The sequence below is a fragment of the Accipiter gentilis genome, chromosome 10, assembly GCF_929443795.1.
Source record: "Accipiter gentilis chromosome 10, bAccGen1.1, whole genome shotgun sequence".
NCBI classification, from domain to species: domain Eukaryota; kingdom Metazoa; phylum Chordata; class Aves; order Accipitriformes; family Accipitridae; genus Astur; species Astur gentilis.
This window is the reverse complement of record NC_064889.1, coordinates 37929633-37947535: the sequence shown is the minus strand read 5'-3', so window position 1 is coordinate 37947535 and position 17903 is coordinate 37929633. Positions and strand designations below refer to the sequence as shown.

The 17903-nt window shown below is 50.9% G+C and overlaps 2 protein-coding genes across 6 annotated transcripts in view; one reads left to right on the top strand and one right to left on the bottom strand.

Annotated features, from left to right (window-relative positions):
• Positions 1–17574, bottom strand: part of ARSG (arylsulfatase G) — a 44192-nt gene extending 26618 nt beyond the window's left edge. For all 3 annotated transcript variants that reach the window (XM_049813543.1, XM_049813544.1, XM_049813545.1), the window contains exon 1: positions 14033–17574. The gene's annotated coding sequence lies outside the window, so the exon portion shown is untranslated. The remainder of the gene's footprint in view (positions 1–14032) is intronic.
• SLC16A6 (solute carrier family 16 member 6) lies at positions 602–9946 on the top strand. 3 transcript variants are annotated; one of them, XM_049813550.1, is made up of 6 exons: positions 602–771; positions 2928–3169; positions 3815–3958; positions 4747–4875; positions 5852–6673; positions 7301–9946. In XM_049813550.1, the coding sequence occupies exons 2-6, from the start codon at positions 2935–2937 to the stop codon at positions 7540–7542; spliced, it is 1572 nt and encodes a 523-aa protein (XP_049669507.1). In that variant the 5' UTR covers positions 602–771; positions 2928–2934; the 3' UTR covers positions 7543–9946. The 3 variants fall into 3 exon arrangements, with proteins under 3 accessions (XP_049669507.1, XP_049669506.1, XP_049669505.1); XM_049813549.1 differs by lacking the exon at positions 602–771 and having other exon boundaries at positions 3079–3169; positions 3610–3958; XM_049813548.1 differs by lacking the exons at positions 602–771; positions 2928–3169 and having other exon boundaries at positions 3855–3958; positions 4617–4875.
• Positions 17575–17903: the final 329 nt, after the last annotated feature.

Sequence of the window (17903 nt, the reverse complement as noted above, 5' to 3'; positions counted from 1 at the left end):
CCCTTTGCCATAAGGAGATCCCAGGCCTTTTTTTCTGCAAACAAAGGGCGTGAAACTTCGGCACCGAACCAGAGCGGTTAGGAGAAAAGAGGGGGGGGAGGATTTTTGGGGACACCCAAACCGTCTCCCGGTGCTTTTCACCAAAAAACCGGCTCCCGGTGCTTCTCACAGAAAGCAGCACCGGCATTACGGGCTGCCCACGGCTCCGTGCTCGGGTCGAACCGGCAGAGACCTGCCGTGCCCGGCTCCGCTCCAGCCTCGGCCGCCCACCCCCGCGGGGCTCGCAACGCTTACCGGGGAATGAGAAAAAAGCAAAGCCCGCACCGCTCCGGCAGGTGCCGGCCCGGGAGAAAGGGGGGGGGGGGGGGGGGGTGTTGGGAAAAAAAAAAAATGGGAATAGCGGGGAGGGGGGGGTGGAGAAAGAGGTGGGCAGCTCCCCCCCCCCCCCCCGCCGCCAGCGCCGCCCCTCCGCCGTTACACGCGGTTGCCGGCGCCGCCGCTGGGGCGAGCCGGGGCCCGGGCGCGCACATGGCGCTGCGGAGCCGCCGGCGGAGACCGGCTCCAGCCGGTATATAAGGGGCTGGGAGAGAACGGCACAACAGCCGCCGCCGCCGCGGGCAGCGGGAGAGCAGGCAGCCGGCCGGAGGCCCGGCGGGGCCCGCCGCCGCCGCCTCCTCTTCTTCTTCTTTCTCTCGCCGCCACCGAGGCTCGGTTGCCCGGTTGCCGGCCATGGGCAGCCCTTAGCCCCGCCGCAGCACCCAGCGCCGCCCGGTGAGTGGGCTCCTGCCCGGGGATTTTGGGGGGGGGGGAGGAAGCTTTGTTTGGCTTTTTTTTCTTTGTTTATTTTGTTTGGCTTATTTTTTTTTTCCCTGCTTTTTTTTTTTTTTTTGGTGCTTTCCCCCTACCCTCCCTTTTTTTTTTTTTTTTTTTTTTTTTTCCGCATCCCTTTATTTTTAGCTGGCGGCCCCGGCGCCCGCCGAGGAGCCGGTGCGGCGGTGGCGATGCAGAAATCAGGTCTGAAATGTTCGGAAAGTGATGCAGGGAAGGGGGGGGGGGTGAGCTCCGGCATTTTAATTTTATTTTTTTTCCTTATCGTAATTTCTTTTAATTTTTAAATGTACGTAATGTACGCCAAGGTTTGGGGTTTGTTTTTTTTTTTTTTAGGTTGCCTTTTTTTTTTTCCCCCTGCTTCTAAATAGCGTGCTTCCTTCTAATCTAATCTCCCCCCATTCCTTGTGCAGTGACACAGGAATTCATTGCAGCCCCGTTGCCTTTCTCGGGGGGGTATCCAGGCACTTCCCACAAACTTTGGGCAGAGGCTCAACTCCCGCCTGGGCAACACGGCGGTGGTCCTGCCCGCTGCCCCTCACCCTGCCTGGGCTGCAGCAGAGCCTGGGTGCGGGCAGCACCGGAGGGATGCCGGAGCCCACGCCTCGCTCCATCCCTCGGCAGAAAAAGCCCCCACGGGAGCCGTGCACCAGCCTCGACCCACCATGCAGCACCGCAGAGGCGTCAGTGGGGTGCTGAGACACCCCCCCAACCCCTCTTCACCCAGCTAAGGGGGACCCATTGGGTGGCCCCCTGCATCACCCACCCCAGCCAGGCTCCCGTGGGGCTGCTCACGGGTCTCCGGTGGGTGCCGGTGCCCGTGTCACCGGGAACACACACACACACACACACGCACTCGCCTGGTCCTCCCGTGAGAAGTTCCCCAGTGGGATGGCGAAGCGTTGCCGGAGTCGCTCTGGCTTCCTCTGCCGAGAAAGTCACGCTGATGATCTAGAGTATAAAATGGAGGAGGGAAATGCCTGGTGGCTGCTGGGGACGGCGGAGCAGGGAGGAAACGTGCCGCCCGCAAGAGCCGCAGGTTCACGCCGTGCCCGGGACGCTGCCGGCGTGGGGCCCGAGGCAGCCCGTGGGGTGGGGGGCCAGCAGCGCCCGGGGGTGGCTGCCCACGGCCACCTCATGGGTCCCCTCCCAGGGTGGCCACTGGGAGCCATGCCAGGGCTTTGACCCCAGGACTGTGTGTCCCCCCTCCACCTCGCCGTGCAGGTGTGGCGGTGCTCGGGTTTGGCGAGGAGAGCCCCGTGCGGGACAAAAAAACCTGCCCCTGCGCATCCACAGCCCCCCCCCCCCCCCGTCCCCAGGTGACACGGAGCAGGGCTGAAGAGATGCCACCCCAGCACTGTGCTTTATGGGGTGATCCCCAGCAGCCTTTAGGGTTCAGCCTCCTCCTGCCCTTGGAGGAGGGGTGTCGGTGACCCCAAGGGCTGCAGGGGACAGCACAGGGAGCTGGTGGCAGATGGAATGTCCCTACCCCCCCCCCCACACTGCCGTTGCTGGGTCACAGCGTTGTGGGCAGCCCTGGTGCAGCCATTTTGGGGAACGGGCAGGTTCCCAAGTTGTTACCGTCACCCCAAGTGCCAGCGGCTGCTCGGTGGCTTTAGGATACCGCAGGGTGCAACGGTACGTCGTTTCGTCAAGCGACCCTGCAGCAAAATGGGTGGTATCGAGGTTGTCACCGGGCAGGAGGGTGCGATGGGGAGGATGGGTGCTCCCTGGGGAGTTCCTGCGGTTCCACCAGCCCACGCTGGGTCCCGCGGCGGATCTTTCACGAACCGCATCCATCCACCCCCACGCACCAAAATACAGATGACGGCTCCCGGGCGCGCTGGGTTTTGCTGATGGGAACGGCTCGCCCGGGTGCTGAGCGGAGGGTTTCTGGTCCCAGGCTCAAAGGGCACCAGCAGAAACGAGCCCCGTGAGGTGACAAAGGCAGAAACTTCAGCCCAACTCCTGCATTTAATCCCTTGGCGGCACAGGGATTGGCTAGTGGTGCTTTAGGGATGTTACAGCTGCTAGGCCGTGCCTCTTTCAGCAAAATTCATCTTAAACTGATGCCTGGCTCTTTCTCCCCTCTTTTCCAGATCAAAAATGACTGTCAAAGCTGTAAAAATGCCGTGCACTGCTCCAAATGTTTATACTAAAGTGCCTGACGGAGGATGGGGTTGGACAATTGCTTTTGCTTTCTTCTTTGTGGAGGCTCTAACATACGGCATTATAAAATCGTTTGGCGTCTTTTTTAATGACCTGATGGAAAGCTTTGACGAAACCAACAGCAGAATATCCTGGATAATATCCATATGCGTGTTTGTACAGACCTTCACAGGTAAGAGTAGCAAGCGTTCAGCACGAATACAAGGGGCAGTTGTACTGCTGACTCAGCATACGAGGACCTGGTACCTGTGACTTTTATGTCTCTAATGGTGCTGTTATAAATAACAGCCATAAAGCCCAAAGGCTGCATGCTCCTGAAATACCAAGAAATGTCTGTCTCTGCCCGGCAGTCCCTTTGAGCCCCAAGTCGTGTCCTTCTGCGTGGTAGAGGGACACGGTCTGTGTCACCGAGCCTGGCCCAGCCGTTCAGCTCTCATCAGCAAGGGGGGAAAACAAGAGTTTTGCAACCAAACTCTGTAGTGAAAAGGATTAGAAATAACTTGAGCCGCACCGAAATCCACTGGTGTCTGCGGATGTTGCTGCAGGTTTGTCCCAGGCTGCCGCGCACCCATCTTAGTCTCTTCTGGTGATTTTTTTTTTTTTTTTATTTAGCACATCCTAAATGCCGTGAGCTGTGCGGTGCTCCAAGGATGGCTCCAGGGTGATGTTCTGCTGCGTGAGGCCAGCTGGCAGGGGAGGTGGCATGTCACGGGGACCTGGGCAGGGGGACAAGAAGAGCCTCGGAAGGAGAGGGTAGCTGGTGAAGTTGCTGACTTTGGGTGTTGACCATGGGTCTCTTCCTCTCCCACCCATCCAGCTCCTCTGTCGACGGTCCTCAGCAATCGCTTTGGTCACCGCTTCGTGGTGATGGCTGGAGGGGTGCTGATCAGCACCGGCATGGTCATTGCCTCCTTCGCCCGCACCGTTGTGGACATGTATGTCTCCATTGGCGTCATCTCTGGTGAGTCGTCTTACTCCTGTACCTGCTGAACGCTTTGCTCTCTCCTGCGGCTTCCCGCAAACGTGGTTCTGGCTGGGGGGGTTTTACTCCCCACAACACTGGGAGTGCTTGAGAAACGCTGCTGCCCCTTCTGAGCTGACCTTGTCCTCCCGGTAGAGGTGATGAAGGCTCAAGGCTTGGCTTTCTGCCCTGTTGTCACCTTGGGGACCACCTTGGGACTTGGTCCCGCAGACCACTGCGCTAGCGCAGCTGTACCGATTGCTTCTGATTGGAATCGCTGGGGAGATGAAAGCTGTTCATGGCATTAAATCCTCTAACCTCTCTCTCTTTTTTTTTTTCTTTTCTTTTTTTTTTCTGATACTTTTTCCCCCTCTGCAGTCTGGCTTGGGTGTCCTGCTCACATCCATGGCCGGGAGCTTGCCTTGCTTAGGGGAGCAATTGCTACAGGCTCAAACTCTTTAAGCAGATGAGGTCCTCAAACTGGACCCCACTGGCTGTTGGGGAACAGAAGGCATTATCTAGCAGGTTTGGGGGGTTGGGTCTCTTGTTTTGGTTTTTCTTTTTTTTTTTTTTTTTTTTTTTTTTTTTAATTTTATTCCCCCCCCCCCCCAATTTAAAAAAAAATAACATTCTGGTTTCCCCAATGATTTTCTTCCAGGGTGACTTGCTGAGTTGGCCGAAATTCTACTGTAATCTCGCCACTGGGAAAGCTGACTTAACGTGTTCTTGCATCGGTGTTTCCCCCTCCCTTACTTGTTGTTATGGCAATTTTTGGCATTTATTCACAGGCCTTGGATACTGCCTCTCTTTCCTCCCGACTGTCACCATTTTATCACAGTATTTTGACAAAAGACGTTCGCTGGTCACAGCAGTGGCATCTACAGGGGAATGTTTTGCTGTCTTCTCCTTTGCACCAGGTACAGTGCCCCAATGCTGTGAGTTCATACGCACATGCCTAAAGCACGAGGCTGCTCCGATCCTTTTCCCAAGCAAATGGGAGGCAAAGGCCAGTGATATCGAGTTGGTGCTCGTGGACCTTCCCATGAGCTGCTAAAGCCCACAGGTGGTTGCTCACGTGCCCGTGGCACTCCTGCCCTGCAGGCAGGTTTACAAGTAATCCTAGATTCTGGTCTAATGATGCCTGAGCCGTGGAGCAGGACGTGCCTAGCTGATACGCAGCCCGTCGGGTTCCCTATATAGATCTAGCAGGCTAAAAATAAGACCGAGAAACTTCAGCTATTTAAAACACACACAGTACACATAACTGCTCCTAAAGGTTAGTGGGCTTGTGCTTAGCACGGGTTGCTGAGCTGCTCCAGCCTTTTGGGGACCTGTCCCCAGGCAGTGTGTCCCTGTCATCACCCGTCCTCTGCAGTTCAGGTGGTCTTCTGCTGTGCATGCTTGCTTTCAGGTAATACCCATTGCAAAGCTGCTTTGATTGCAAATGAAGGCTCGTCATTAGGCAGTGACATGCACCTTTGAGTAGAGCTAAAAGACTTCCTCCAGCAGCTGGTTTCAGGGTGGGGTCGGCTGAGAGAGGAAACTCAAATGTTGAGTTTGCTTTCGTTCACTAAAAATAACACCACCTTCATCCTTGGGCATCCCAAACTCGCTGGGACCTCAAAAGCAGCTACCTAGAGGGTAGCTTCTGCTAGCCAGATGTTAAATGCAACCTCTAGCTCTTGTCCGCTGCAGCTGACGGGAGGAACGTGGGTGCCAGACCCCTGGGTGGCCCTGGGCAGGAGGGACCGCTGCTCAGCCTCTGCGAGAGCTGAGGTGCTTGGGACCTTCCAGGGATGAAGCTTCACTTCCCTAGCTGTAAATTCAGATAGCTCCTTGGTGTAACGCCAGGCTTTTCTAGTTACGCTTTCTTCTTCTGCCCTCTTCCCTCAGCAATTACTGCCTTGAAGGAGCAGATTGGCTGGAGATACAGCCTCCTTTCTGTTGGGGTGCTACAGCTAAGCATCGTCGTCTGTGGATCACTGCTGCGACCCATTATCATCAAAGAGCAAGAAGAAGTGAAAGTGCAGCCTCCAGAAGAGCCCACGGAGACAAAGTATATGCTTGAAAACGAGCAAACGCGCACCTCAATAGAGTCCATAGACTCAGGAGTAGAAATAACTACCTCACCCAGCAATGTGCCTGGAAACACCAAAGCAGAGCCGAAAAGTGACGAACCAAAGGAACATGTACAGATACTTGTTGAAAATAACAGCACCCCTCCAGAACCAAAAACCAAACTACTGGACTTCTCTGTGATGAGAGACTATAGCTTTATCTGTTATGCATTCTTTGGCCTGTTCGCTACCCTGGGCTTCTTCGCTCCTTCCCTCTACATCATTCCCCTGAGTCTCAGCCTTGGCATCAGCAAAGACCACTCTGCATACATACTGTCAGCCATGGCAATCGCAGAGGTCTTTGGAAGAATTTCAGCTGGCTGGGTTCTCAACAAAAAGCCTATCCGCAAGATCTACATCGAACTCATCTGCGTTGTTCTGCTGTCTGTAGCGCTGTTTGCCTTCCCTTTTGCCTCTGAATTCTGGGGCTTGATGACATGTAGCATATTTTTTGGGTTCATGCTTGGAACGGTAGCGGGCACGCATATTCCCCTCCTGGCAGAAGACGACGTGGTTGGCATTGCAAAAATGTCTTCTGCGGCTGGAGTCTACGTCTTCATTCAAAGCTTAGCTGGGTTGGCTGGACCACCCCTTGCAGGTAACTCTAAAACTTTCATCTTTGGGGGTTTTTTTTGGTATGTTTGACAGCTGTTGGTGCTGATCTCTGTCTAGAAAGTGTTCCAGCAGCGCTAATCATAGTACTATCCTAAAAGCCCTGCAACTAGTATTGGGAAGCTCTCGGAGCCAGAAGACTGCTGCAATGCAGCTCTGCAGAGTCCCACAGATGAGGCAGCCTCCACTGAGGAACCTCAGAGTGAAGGAAAATACTGCAGTGCTACCCTGCTCCTGTTAGAAGCCTAAAACTGGCATCACTTCAGGCTCTAGTGAACAGCAGAAACGAATCGCTTTCGCTGTGCATGTGTTTCTGCCATACGCTGCAGAAAGGTGAAGACTCTATCCTAATAAATAGATGCCTGATGCATCTCAGGCTTAGTGTCCCTGCCGTGCCCGAAGGGTTCTGACTTGCCTGAAGATGACACTCCATACCCCTGAACACAAGGTTTTTCCTTTTTTTTAAGGTAGTATCTGTTTGCCATTGAGTATCTCTTGATTGCACATAAAATGATGCAGTGGTACCTGGATTAAAAATCCTCTAGGAGGGATGGATGGGCAAGGGAGAGGGGGAGTCGGTTGTGGCTAACTGCTGTAAATGGGTTTTCCGTAGGTGTCTTAGTGGATACGACACAGAACTACAGCTCAGCCTTTTACTCCTGTGCTGCTGGCATGGTCCTGGGTGCTGTGTTTCTGTCCCTGGTGAGACCGTGCAAGGCCGGGCTGTGCCACCGCCAGCAGCAGTGCGCGGAGGAGAGCGCGGCGGAGGTCGTACCAGACTTACCAGATGACTTTATTGAAATGGATATTGGAAAAGCAGAAAATTCAGGAAAAGGCTGTGACGGTGTGGCATAAAAGAAGCTGTTCCTTCTCCATATAATGTACTCGGCGTAAGACTTGGGAAAACATCAGCTCTGCTCCACGTTTTAAAACTACATTCTAAAGGGAATGTGAAATTTTAAATGTGAACAGTTGCTACCAACAACTTTTTTTTTTAATTATTAGAAAGAACTTTTTTAACCAACAATGGAAAGCTCCATAGAAAATACAGATAGCCACATAAGAATAACTTCTGTCTAGCATGAAGATGTGATGCACACTCCTGCTTTCCTTATAACAAGCATAGGTAAAGGTTCGACTGATCCCAGAAAAACTGCAAACAACAACAGCAGAAGCAGCTCAGCCTCTGACTGTCCTCACCCATCCCCTACCACAAATTCTACGCAGACAAGAAACCGATGATACGAACTGGAGACGAGCATTTCGTACACTACTAGTAGCCAACTGAATCTTCTTCTGGAAGAATATGGACTCATGTTTTAGACTTGAGGAGGACGCTAGGCTAGATAGCTGACTTAAACCATTGCTAATGTTCTTCTAATTAACTTGAACATCACAAATGCTGGGAAATTGGAGGCTCCATATGTCTTTATGGCCAGTTATTACTGCACATATTTCATAAGATCATTTTTCTTCTCCCAATTGGTATCCTTAGAACTGTTTTCTATTGATAGTCAGATCTGATGTACTGTTTCTAATTTAACTAGTATTTATTAATTTATTCTAAGATTGTTAAAGGAGGTTAGCTTAAATAACTGGAGAGGAAAAATAATCTTTTGCACAATGGAAAGCTGTCTTTACATCAATCTCTTCAATACCTATCTTGTATTGCTAGCTTGTGAAATTGTTGGGAAACTTACTCTTACAGCATAGAGTGTAGCTGTTTTTAATAGGTAGGTCTTAGGTAACCCAGTTGTTATTTAAAAAGGAAAAAAAAAAAAAACCAAACAAACCTACAGATCCAGCATCTCCTTCCATAAGGGCCTCAGCTGGTGTCAACGGACCTAGCTCTGCTGCAGGTCCCTGCTCTCCTGCAGGGAGGGTTTGGCCCAATATGTCTTAATGTACCCAAAACCTTCACTTACAGGTGCACAAGGAAATCTTTGCCCCATCACTGCATGAACGTGGAAACCCCCGTGTTACCCAGCCCCGCGCAGTCTGCTCCCCGCATCTGCCAAACCCAGGGGCACAGGGTGGCTGGTCTGAGCTGTTACCCCCTTCCCCAGCTCTCCCTGCTCCCCCAAAGTCAGCAAGAGGGGGTTTTTGGGTTTTTTGTGGGTTTTTTTTTTTTGCTGCTGACTTCAGTGAGACATGAACTGGAGCCTGTGCACAGTGAAGGGAATGATAAAAGACAACGTACTAGCTGTTCATTTAGTCTTAATGGGAGAGATTCCTACTCACGGTGACACAAGCTTGCTTATCCCACCTATATGCATCTTAACGCCTCTAGGCAACTCAGGGGGACAAACAAAACAAGTCTGTTTTGGTTTGGAAAAAAGCCAAACCAACATTTCTGTGTATTTAAGTGGAAGTGGCATCATACATTAACTGCTATGCTGACCTGTCTGTATTTTACCAGCCATAGAAATGTGGGACAATCTGCAAAAAAAAACAAAAAACAAACAAAAAAAAAAACCAACCACAAAACAAACACACCTCTTTTTAGGAAGGTGCTTGATTTGTTTTTCTGTCTTAGTTGTCCAACAAAAAAAAAAAAAAAAAAAAAAGAAAGAAAGGAAACAGGCATTCTTGCAACCAAGTGGCTAGAGCAATTCATCCTCACTGCCCGAGACCTGCGGTCTCGTGTCCTTCCTCTGCCTCAGCACTTTATCACGGCCAGCAGAACCTCGCTGTGTTGCACCCAGGACTGGAAGACCCCTTACAGAGAACTAGAGTTTTGTGAATCGGTGAGTAAATGAACAAATAACGATGTTGCATTAAGATGTACTTTTTATTTATTGTTAATTTATGATACTTCAAGCATTTTGGTAAATGTTCTGTAGACTATAATTGTAAGATTATTGAAGTCTTTGTGATATGAGACCTCACTACAGCACTTTGCTATTACAACTCTGCTTGGAAGTGGAATAAGGCCTCCAGGTTTTGCGTGTGTGTGGAAGCTCCCTGTTCTGCAGATTTGCGAGGTTCTACTGTAATTTAATTTTATTTTTACAACAATTTCCAATACAGATCAAATAATATGTTTGTCACTGACCTCACAGTACGTTTCTGTTCCTGTCTGTGTCGCGGCACGAGCAGGGGAGCGAGTGAGTATGTGTGTGTGCGGGCGCAGAAGACCCAGAAGCAGGCTTTAATGTGTTCAAAGCAGGATTTACTGATTTGTTTGTAATGTACCTAGTGGACTCTGGAAATACTCTAAAACACTGAGTTTTGCAATAAACTTTTTCTTTTTTTTTTTTTTCCTTTTTTTCTCTCTCTTTTTTTTTCTTTTTTAAAATAAAGAAAGTGAAGAAACTTTTCTCCTCTCCCTCTTCTCCATCCCTCGGATGAAGCTGGGTCAGCCTTCATCCCTCCCGCAGGGTTGTTGCAGGGTCCGGCCACTACTTCCCTTCCCCGAAGGGCTCTCGGCAGCATGGCTGTCACACGCCGGTTCCTCAGCCTGAAGTAGCGTGTTTACCCTGCGAATTGGGCAATCTTATGCTCTTTTAAATGAGTTGCTTGGAAGCTGGTAGATTAGAGCTGACCTCAAGGGTACTCTTGCAAACCCTTACCCGGGGAGGCCTGATTAGAAGGAGCCTTTTCTTCTGAGTGGTAACTGAATTGGTGCCACTTAGGAACATTATCCTCGTGTCTTCAAGAAGCACGCAATCATGTAATTATTTTATCATCTCTGAATTGCAGAATACTTTCTCTGTGCCAGGCTAGGCGGCTCACGTATCAGAAATCAAGCTACTAAATAGCAGGATAGTCGCACTAAAGGGCAATTTTCTCTCCTTCAAATCTTCTTTCTTTTTACACCAGCTGAGATACCCCCTTCCCAGCTTAGCCCATAACTCCTAGCATCACGAAACCCTACAAGAAGTAATGCCGCCATGCTGCTTAATTCCAAATATCAATGCATGTATTAGATTTGCAAATGAACTACTTGTTGAAGGAATCATCATGCCACTGATATGTATTAAATGCAATTTGTTTTCATTTTGGTTGCAGAAGTCCTAGAACAGAGGTGATTGTGCATGCAAGTGGCGCAGACTTAATGCAAATACCAAAGTCCCAGGAAGCTGATCTGTCTCCAAATTTGACTGGCTCAATTACAGCAGCAAACAAACATTATTTGCAACAGCTTCCTCAAAAACATGCTTCTCCCCCCCCCCCCCCCCCCAAAAAAAAAAACACATTACAAAGGCTACACACTGTTCACATAAATAAAAGCACATAAAACTGTAACATTATCAGATGTTTCCCTGCACAGCAACAACTTTGAGTAATTTTTCCCTCCTGGTTTAAATCAATTGCCCCAGAACAAAATAGGGTAAGAATACTTATTTTTACTCAGTAGCATTGTATATCTACTTTGTATCAGTAAACAAGGTGGGGCAGAACTCACTTCTGCAAGCCTTGGTATTCCTCTCAAAAGTGCTTGTATAAACTCTTGTAGTCAATGAGGCTGGTGCCAGCCAAATGTAAATAAGGAAATTACACAAGGTCAGCTTGCAGAAGCACAAAAAGCCCTCAGACCGTAGGTATCTGTCCTTTCTGAAGCAGAAAGGAAGCTGTACAGTGGGTTTGTTTGTTGTTTCGGGGTCTTTAAAAAAAAAAACCCAAAGACGACAAAACCATTTTTCCATTTAGAATTAAAAGGAAGGGCAACCTCTTGTTCTTTTTCACTTATTTTAGATAAGCTGACATCATGTGCTTAAGGGGACAAATGAATCTTTAAGAATAGCTAAATTGGTTTTGGAAAAAAGTAAAGTAGGTGCTTACAAAACAGCTCAAATGTTTTAACGCTTCCCTTCATATGTTACTTGTTAGCATCTGAGATCATCATTTTCCAGCTGCCCGTAGTAAACATGACCTGAATTTTCACAGTGATGCAAGCCCAAGCAGCAGCCTTCCTCCCTCCCTCTTTAAAGCTCATCTTCAAGATGCTTCACAGGTGGGGTTTAGGGAAAGATCCCTTTAACTTCTGTTTGGTTTGAAGGCTGAGAGAGAAAGCACTGCTGCCCAGAAGAGTTATTCTATACTTGATGTCCACACCAAAAGATGGGACCCCTGGTTCCCACTGGCATACCGCGCTGGCAATGCGCAGGAAAGGCTCCCGGGCATCCCACGATGCCGTCAGTTTGAGAAGCCGGTTTGTAGCCGCGATGCATGCTTGCCTCCCGCTGAACCAGGCGACCTCTGGGGATCCTGGCAGCAAAACACAGAGTTTTCCTCTCCCTGGTTTCACTCACATAAACTTTTACTTGCAGGATTTGCAAATTCATGGCTTCGCTAGCATAAAGCTCGCTCTTGCAAATTGCAGTAAGTCATCGAATAAATCAAATGCAAACCCCCACCCTCCTTCCTACTGCCGTTGTCAAGCTCCAGTTACAACAATTTGTGGTAAAATATTACTCACCAGCCTTTTGGCCCGTGTGAGCAGCTCTGCCTCTGTAAAGACAGCCCCCTAAATCACTGCTTTGTCACAGAAGCCACAAGCATAACCAAAAGACTTATTACACGCAGACATTATGAGAATAAGGCCGACGAGACAATAGTTTCCCTCGCTTCCTTTTTGTCAAAGCTTTCATTAATGTCGTGAACGTCTTTTTCTACTTTATCCGCTGCCGGCTGCTTGCCGCAGTCAGCCTGGCAGAGGAACGGCCCAAACCAGCCCCAAAGAGCCTCAGCAGCAGCGAGACTGAGTCAGGCGACGGCAAAGCGGGGTGCTGAGCGAACCTGTGCGAACCCTGTGCGAACTGCTTCAGCGAACTGCTCTCCCCAGCAACGCTGGTACCCACAGTCCTGCCTCTCCGCTCCGCTAATTCGCTTTAATCTCCACCAGCTTGCGCTTGTGCTATGGGAAGTTATCAAAATCAGGTGTTTTAAGCACTTCAAGCACATCAAGGCTTTTGCATTTTGCTGTTGGTGTGGCTGGTATTTTTTTTTTTTTTTTTCAGATGTTGTGAAATGAGACAAAGACCCAAAATCACTAGTGAAGAGAGAAGCTGAGGGGAGGCTTTCCATTCCCGCTGCTGCCCATGCACAGTACCAGGGCGATGCTCCTGCCTAAGCTGAGCATCCTCCTAACCCGCTGCCCCGGGGGACCGAGCGAACAGGGTCAGCTCCCCTCACGATGCCCCTAACCCCCAGCTTGGCAGCCCATACTCGTGGCCCCCGCTCCGCCTCCGTGCCGTGTGTGATGGCGGGGAAGGTTTCCTACAGTGGGTATACACTGACTGTAGATTAATGACTAAATAATGCAGTGATGGACGCGCAGATCGCCTGAAGGATAGGAAGACACGTGGCAAGGTCTGATTCTGACACCGCTGCTTGGACAAACCAAGCCTTTTATCCGCTCCCAGGCACAGCACTTGAACAAAGTTACCCAAACCCTTTCCCTCACAAGTCTGCATCCCTGCTTTGCTCTGCTGACAGCGACTACACAGCGGCTGTGTGTCCTGGCTGGAGCCAGCTCTGGCAGCCGGAGCGCAGCAGTGACTTAAGGACACCTCGAGACATGTGGCCACTTCAACTCAAGACGCAGCATCCACAGGCAAGGAGCTAGCGTAGCAATTAACAATTAACGACACCTGGACATTCCCACATTGCTGTCTCCTAGAGAACTCGTACCAGGTGTGAAAGCAGGTTCTGGTTTGTGCAGAGAGGAGGGAAGAGCAGGGCAGGGTGCCCTCCGCATCCCAGCACCAGAAGCCAGCCTCGCCGTGGGACAGGATGCATCCCCGCGGATGCAGGACGGGATGCACCTCTGCTGCTCCTCTGAAAGAAGTGCTGGGGGACGAGCCAGCCTCCACCAAATATTGCAACGCGCACGCTAGGAAACTGGAAATTGGAAAACATGTGTGGAACAACAGCCCTGTGCCCTGCTTGGAGCTGAACCTCCAGAGAAGCCAGCTCCTTCCCCCACACCGCAGGGCTCCCTGGCCACCATGAAATCACTCCCTTCCCCTCCTCCTGCTGCAGCCCTAGGCCTCGGGTGCAAGCTCCGAGCTCGCCCTCCCCGTACCGAATAACAGCCACCAAACACCCCGTGCGCCTGCGTCTTCCTCCCTCGCGCACCCCAGAACGCAGCAAGGACGGCTTATCAGCATCAGCCACACACAGCCTTGTTCCCCCGCCCCGCTCCGGGACACCCCGAAGCACTATCGGGTGCTGCAGGCCTCCCATACCACTGGGATGAGCTCCTGCCAACTGGTCCCACCAGGCTAAGAACACCGAGTAGTTCGGCGCTGCCAGGGAAAGCCAGCACGAAGCCTGGTTCTTCCTCTCCCCCGCCCCCAGCGCAGTCAGAAAAGCCCGAAGTGAAAGCCTGTGCACTCACGGCGCAGAGCTGCCTGCCATGTTTTAATCTTCCCCGTCGCAGCGTGACCACGGGAGCCCCGCTCCTCCCCGTCCTCGTCCACGCTGAGGGGAGGAGCGCGGGCTGGGGAGTCCAGCTGAGGCGGTCACCCCACCGCCCCGCAGCAAAGGGATCCCCCCCCCCCGGCAATCCCCCGTGGGCGAGAGCGGGCACGAGACGGGAGACATCCCACCCCCTCATCTGTTCATTACCACGGGAGGAATCTGCTCCCCGACCTCCAGCAAGCCCTCGCTCAACAAGGACGCGCAGTCGTTTGCTTGCCGTTGGCGAAACGCGGCCCCTTTTCTGAACAAACATTGGCCGTGCGTAACCCAGCCAGGGGTTTCGTCCCTGCCCTCGCACCATCGCAGCTTGAAAATCCCGAACCGCAGGTCCAGCAACACTCGTGTCCACCCTCGCCTGCGCAGAAACCCCGCCAGCCTTGCAAGACTTTCCCTCCTTCAGTAACTCACACAATTCCCCGTGCTCTGCTGGAAATAAAATACATTAAATAAACTGTACCTGGAAAGGAGTCTGGAGGCATAAAGGTGTTTCTTCTCCCTTTTGCTGGCTGTTCTCCTGCCTCCACCGGTAAGGAGTCTGAGCCATTCACAGCTTCTTCCAATATTGCAATCAAGAACACTCAGAAAAGAGAAGGTGGAAACCTGCTCCCTCAACAGCAGTTAGAGCAAATCCTGATGCAAATAGGTCACCCAAATATTTAAATACAAAACCACGTTCAAAGTTCAGTTCATAAAATGTTTTCATTGAGACAACCCCTACCCTTCCGAGATCTACCCTGGCATCTTCACATCTCAAAGATTTTTATTCAATCTCTTTTGCACAGCTTTGAATGAGACAAGAATTTCAACCTCAGTGTTTGTCTTCAAGGACTAGACACTGTTCTCGCAGCCTGACCTTTGTGTTGGATTTCTCCTTGGTAAAAAGCATCTTCAGTGCAGCAGAGGGGACCAAACTGGTCAGTTAACAGTTTGTAAAGTGATAACTGGGCATAAACTATATATTTATGTCAAATTCAATTTTAATGAGCAAGGAAACAACAGCAATAAATATATAAGTGATTCTGTTTCAAAAAAGTAATTTTTAAAATATATATAGATGCACTCTGGTGTGTCCTTTTAATAGCAGATAATTCACACACTTTAGATAATTTGATTGCTCACAGTGTGTAAGACCAGGAAGGGAGCACACAAGTAGACTTGTGAGGCAGAGAGCAAAAATTAATCCTGAAAATTGTGCCCAGTGGGAACTCTCCCCCATCAGCCTGATTTGGGGCCCTGGTACAAGAGAGTCAATTTACCAGCACAGAGGAGGAAGCATCCTACCTGGGTGATGTAAAGAAAAACGGAAGCCTAACCAAATCCTGGTCACAGTAATTAAAAATAACATCCTGACACAGGAAATTAAACCTCTTGCACAAAGCGCCAATTAAATCTGTGAACTTGATTTAAAAAAAAAAAAAGAAAAGAGAAACTACGCAAATAACCTGGATAAAAGTTCAAGGCATCTTCTCTTGATCTTCATGCAAACTCTTAGATGCAACTGGACTTCGCTCCTCTCCTTGGAACCCACGCTATGGACAAATCCTGGTACTTGGAGACTCCCTTTCGGGACAGCACGCATCGCGTACTCACGGACTGCCTCTCCCCATGTAGTGCCAGTACCCCAAAACTCAGGTGTTCCTTCATAGCTGCCTCTTTCACCTGCACACACCCTTTTACTTCTACATAGGGACGCTCGCTCCTGCAATTTCCTTATTAGTCTTATGAAATACAAAGAATTGAACCGCACGAGTCGCCTGCAGCTGTGTGGGATACAGCACACCCCAGACCCTGTTTAGAAAAGAAGTGTTCCAAGAGTGATGAAGACAAACCTTCCTGGATACACGTGGCATCAGCAGAGACCAAATACTGTAGCACCACGTTAGCAACCAGTGTCAGCCAAGAGATGATACAAACATTAGCTTTTCAGTGAAGAATTTTTAGTGCACTGGTAGTTTCTTGTCAGACAGTAAATTTTAAAATAGTCCATAGTAAATGACAGAAAGTAACCCTTTAAATACCTGAGCTTTTCTCTGCATATACTATACACTCTGCTTATATGCTTTAGTCCTGCAGCACATCAAGGCAATCTAATAACCACTTGCGGCTGTCCTTGAATGCTTGTAGGGGTTTTGGTGAACACATTTGGGTTCCTGCCACTGTTCTGCTATCACCTTCATGCATTCCTTGATAGTAAGGTCTTCAAGATGTAACACATTAAATGAAAACGAACAAGAAAGTTGAAAGATTTTAATCTTAATGTTGAAAGACTAAAGCAAAATCATTCTCTCTCTCCACTGCATTCTGCTGCTTGTATTTAAAAACAATACAGTTAATACTGGCTAGAAGGTTTTCAACCCCCAACGCATGTGAGCAATGCAACCCTTCTGCCTCTTTCCCCAAATACCCTGACTCTTCTGTAACACCTGCTTCTACTTAGCAAAACAAATAAACAGTTACTAACCACAAGTATAACTCTCTGCCACTGACATTTCTTTGCATGTCTCAGACCACAGTTTCCTTTGGAAACCCTGAACTTATGTGCTCCTTCAGTTTTTACGTCTGTAAGACCGTAGAAAGATGAGAAAAACAAGAAAACATGCACAGACAGAAGCTACAGTATCTACAGCAACAGCTGAAACACAAACTAACGTACGCTTGTGAAACCCATCCTGCGAGGAAGTTCAAAAATGAGGCTGACCGATGCACACCGTTGATGTTGTAATCCCATCTCAAGCGCGAGGTGATGGTTCCCAGGCAGACCTCACGCAGGCAGGGGCCAGGTACCCGCTCCCAGGGGCCGGTGGGAGCTCCATCACGGGACAGGCACGCATCCAGCCAGGCACAAGGTTCCTGGGGAAAAGGGTGGCCAGAAATTCAGCCCAGAGCATTCTGAAGATAACCTTTGTCTCCAGGAGGCCTTGGGAACGGGTGATGCTTTGAAGATGTGCTACGAACATTCGTGAGCACTGGTTTCTGCAGGGCAGCCGGTGACCTTACCGGGAAGGAGCTGGCTGGCGGTGCCGGCGCTGGTGCGGGCTCTTCCAGCTCTCCCGTGCCACCAGAACCGACTCTGCCGGGGCCTGGCCTGCCAGGCGGGGTGGGCGGCGGGAGGGCTCTGTGGTGGGTGCCAGCAGCAGAGCTGCAGAAGGGGAGGAAAGAAAAGTTTGGGTGCCCGCCCAGGTTCCATACCCTACATCTGTCTCTAACCTGGGAGCCCGTGGCAGCCTGCAGCTTGCGGGAACGAAGTGGGCAGAGGTCCAGGGGGGCTTCTGTCCCATCCCCCCGGGTGGCCAGAGCCCCTGCGGCCGCGGGCAGGGAGGGGGACCAAAAACACGCCCGATTTCAGGAGTCAGGGCCTGATAAACAGCTTGCCTGAGGTAAACTGTCCCTCATTTCGTCCCCTCCCTCCTCTCCTTGACGCTGACGGTTGCAGGACGAGCTCCGGCCTCTCACCTGGCCCCTGTTCCCCCCCCCCCCCACCCCGTTCCCCGCGGCCCCGGTCCCGTCCCCTCCCGCCACCCGGCCCCGGCCGCGCCGCTCCGGCTGCGCGGCACTTGGGCGCCCCCTGGCGGTCGCCCCGCTGCGCTGCGCCGGTGCCGCCCCCGGCCCCCTCGGGACAGGAATCCCGCATGTCGGGACAGCCGTGTGAGTCGGGGGTTGCCGAGCCTAAGGAAGGGCAACTACCTGCCAAAAAGTCGAGATGAGCCAGCGTGGGCCAGCACCAGGGAAGGGCCTGACCCCGCGGAAGACCCGCTGGAGAGCACTGGAGTCACGGGGTGGGAAAGGTG

Coding starts and splice junctions, on each gene's coding strand:
- SLC16A6 (XM_049813550.1), top strand. CDS start 2,935: ATGACTGTCAAAGCTGTAAAAATGCCGTGCACTGCTCCAAATGTTTAT. Junction 3,170..3,814: donor GTTTGTACAGACCTTCACAG/GTAAGAGTAGCA, acceptor CCACCCATCCAG/CTCCTCTGTCGACGGTCCTC. Junction 3,959..4,746: donor CTCCATTGGCGTCATCTCTG/GTGAGTCGTCTT, acceptor ATTTATTCACAG/GCCTTGGATACTGCCTCTCT.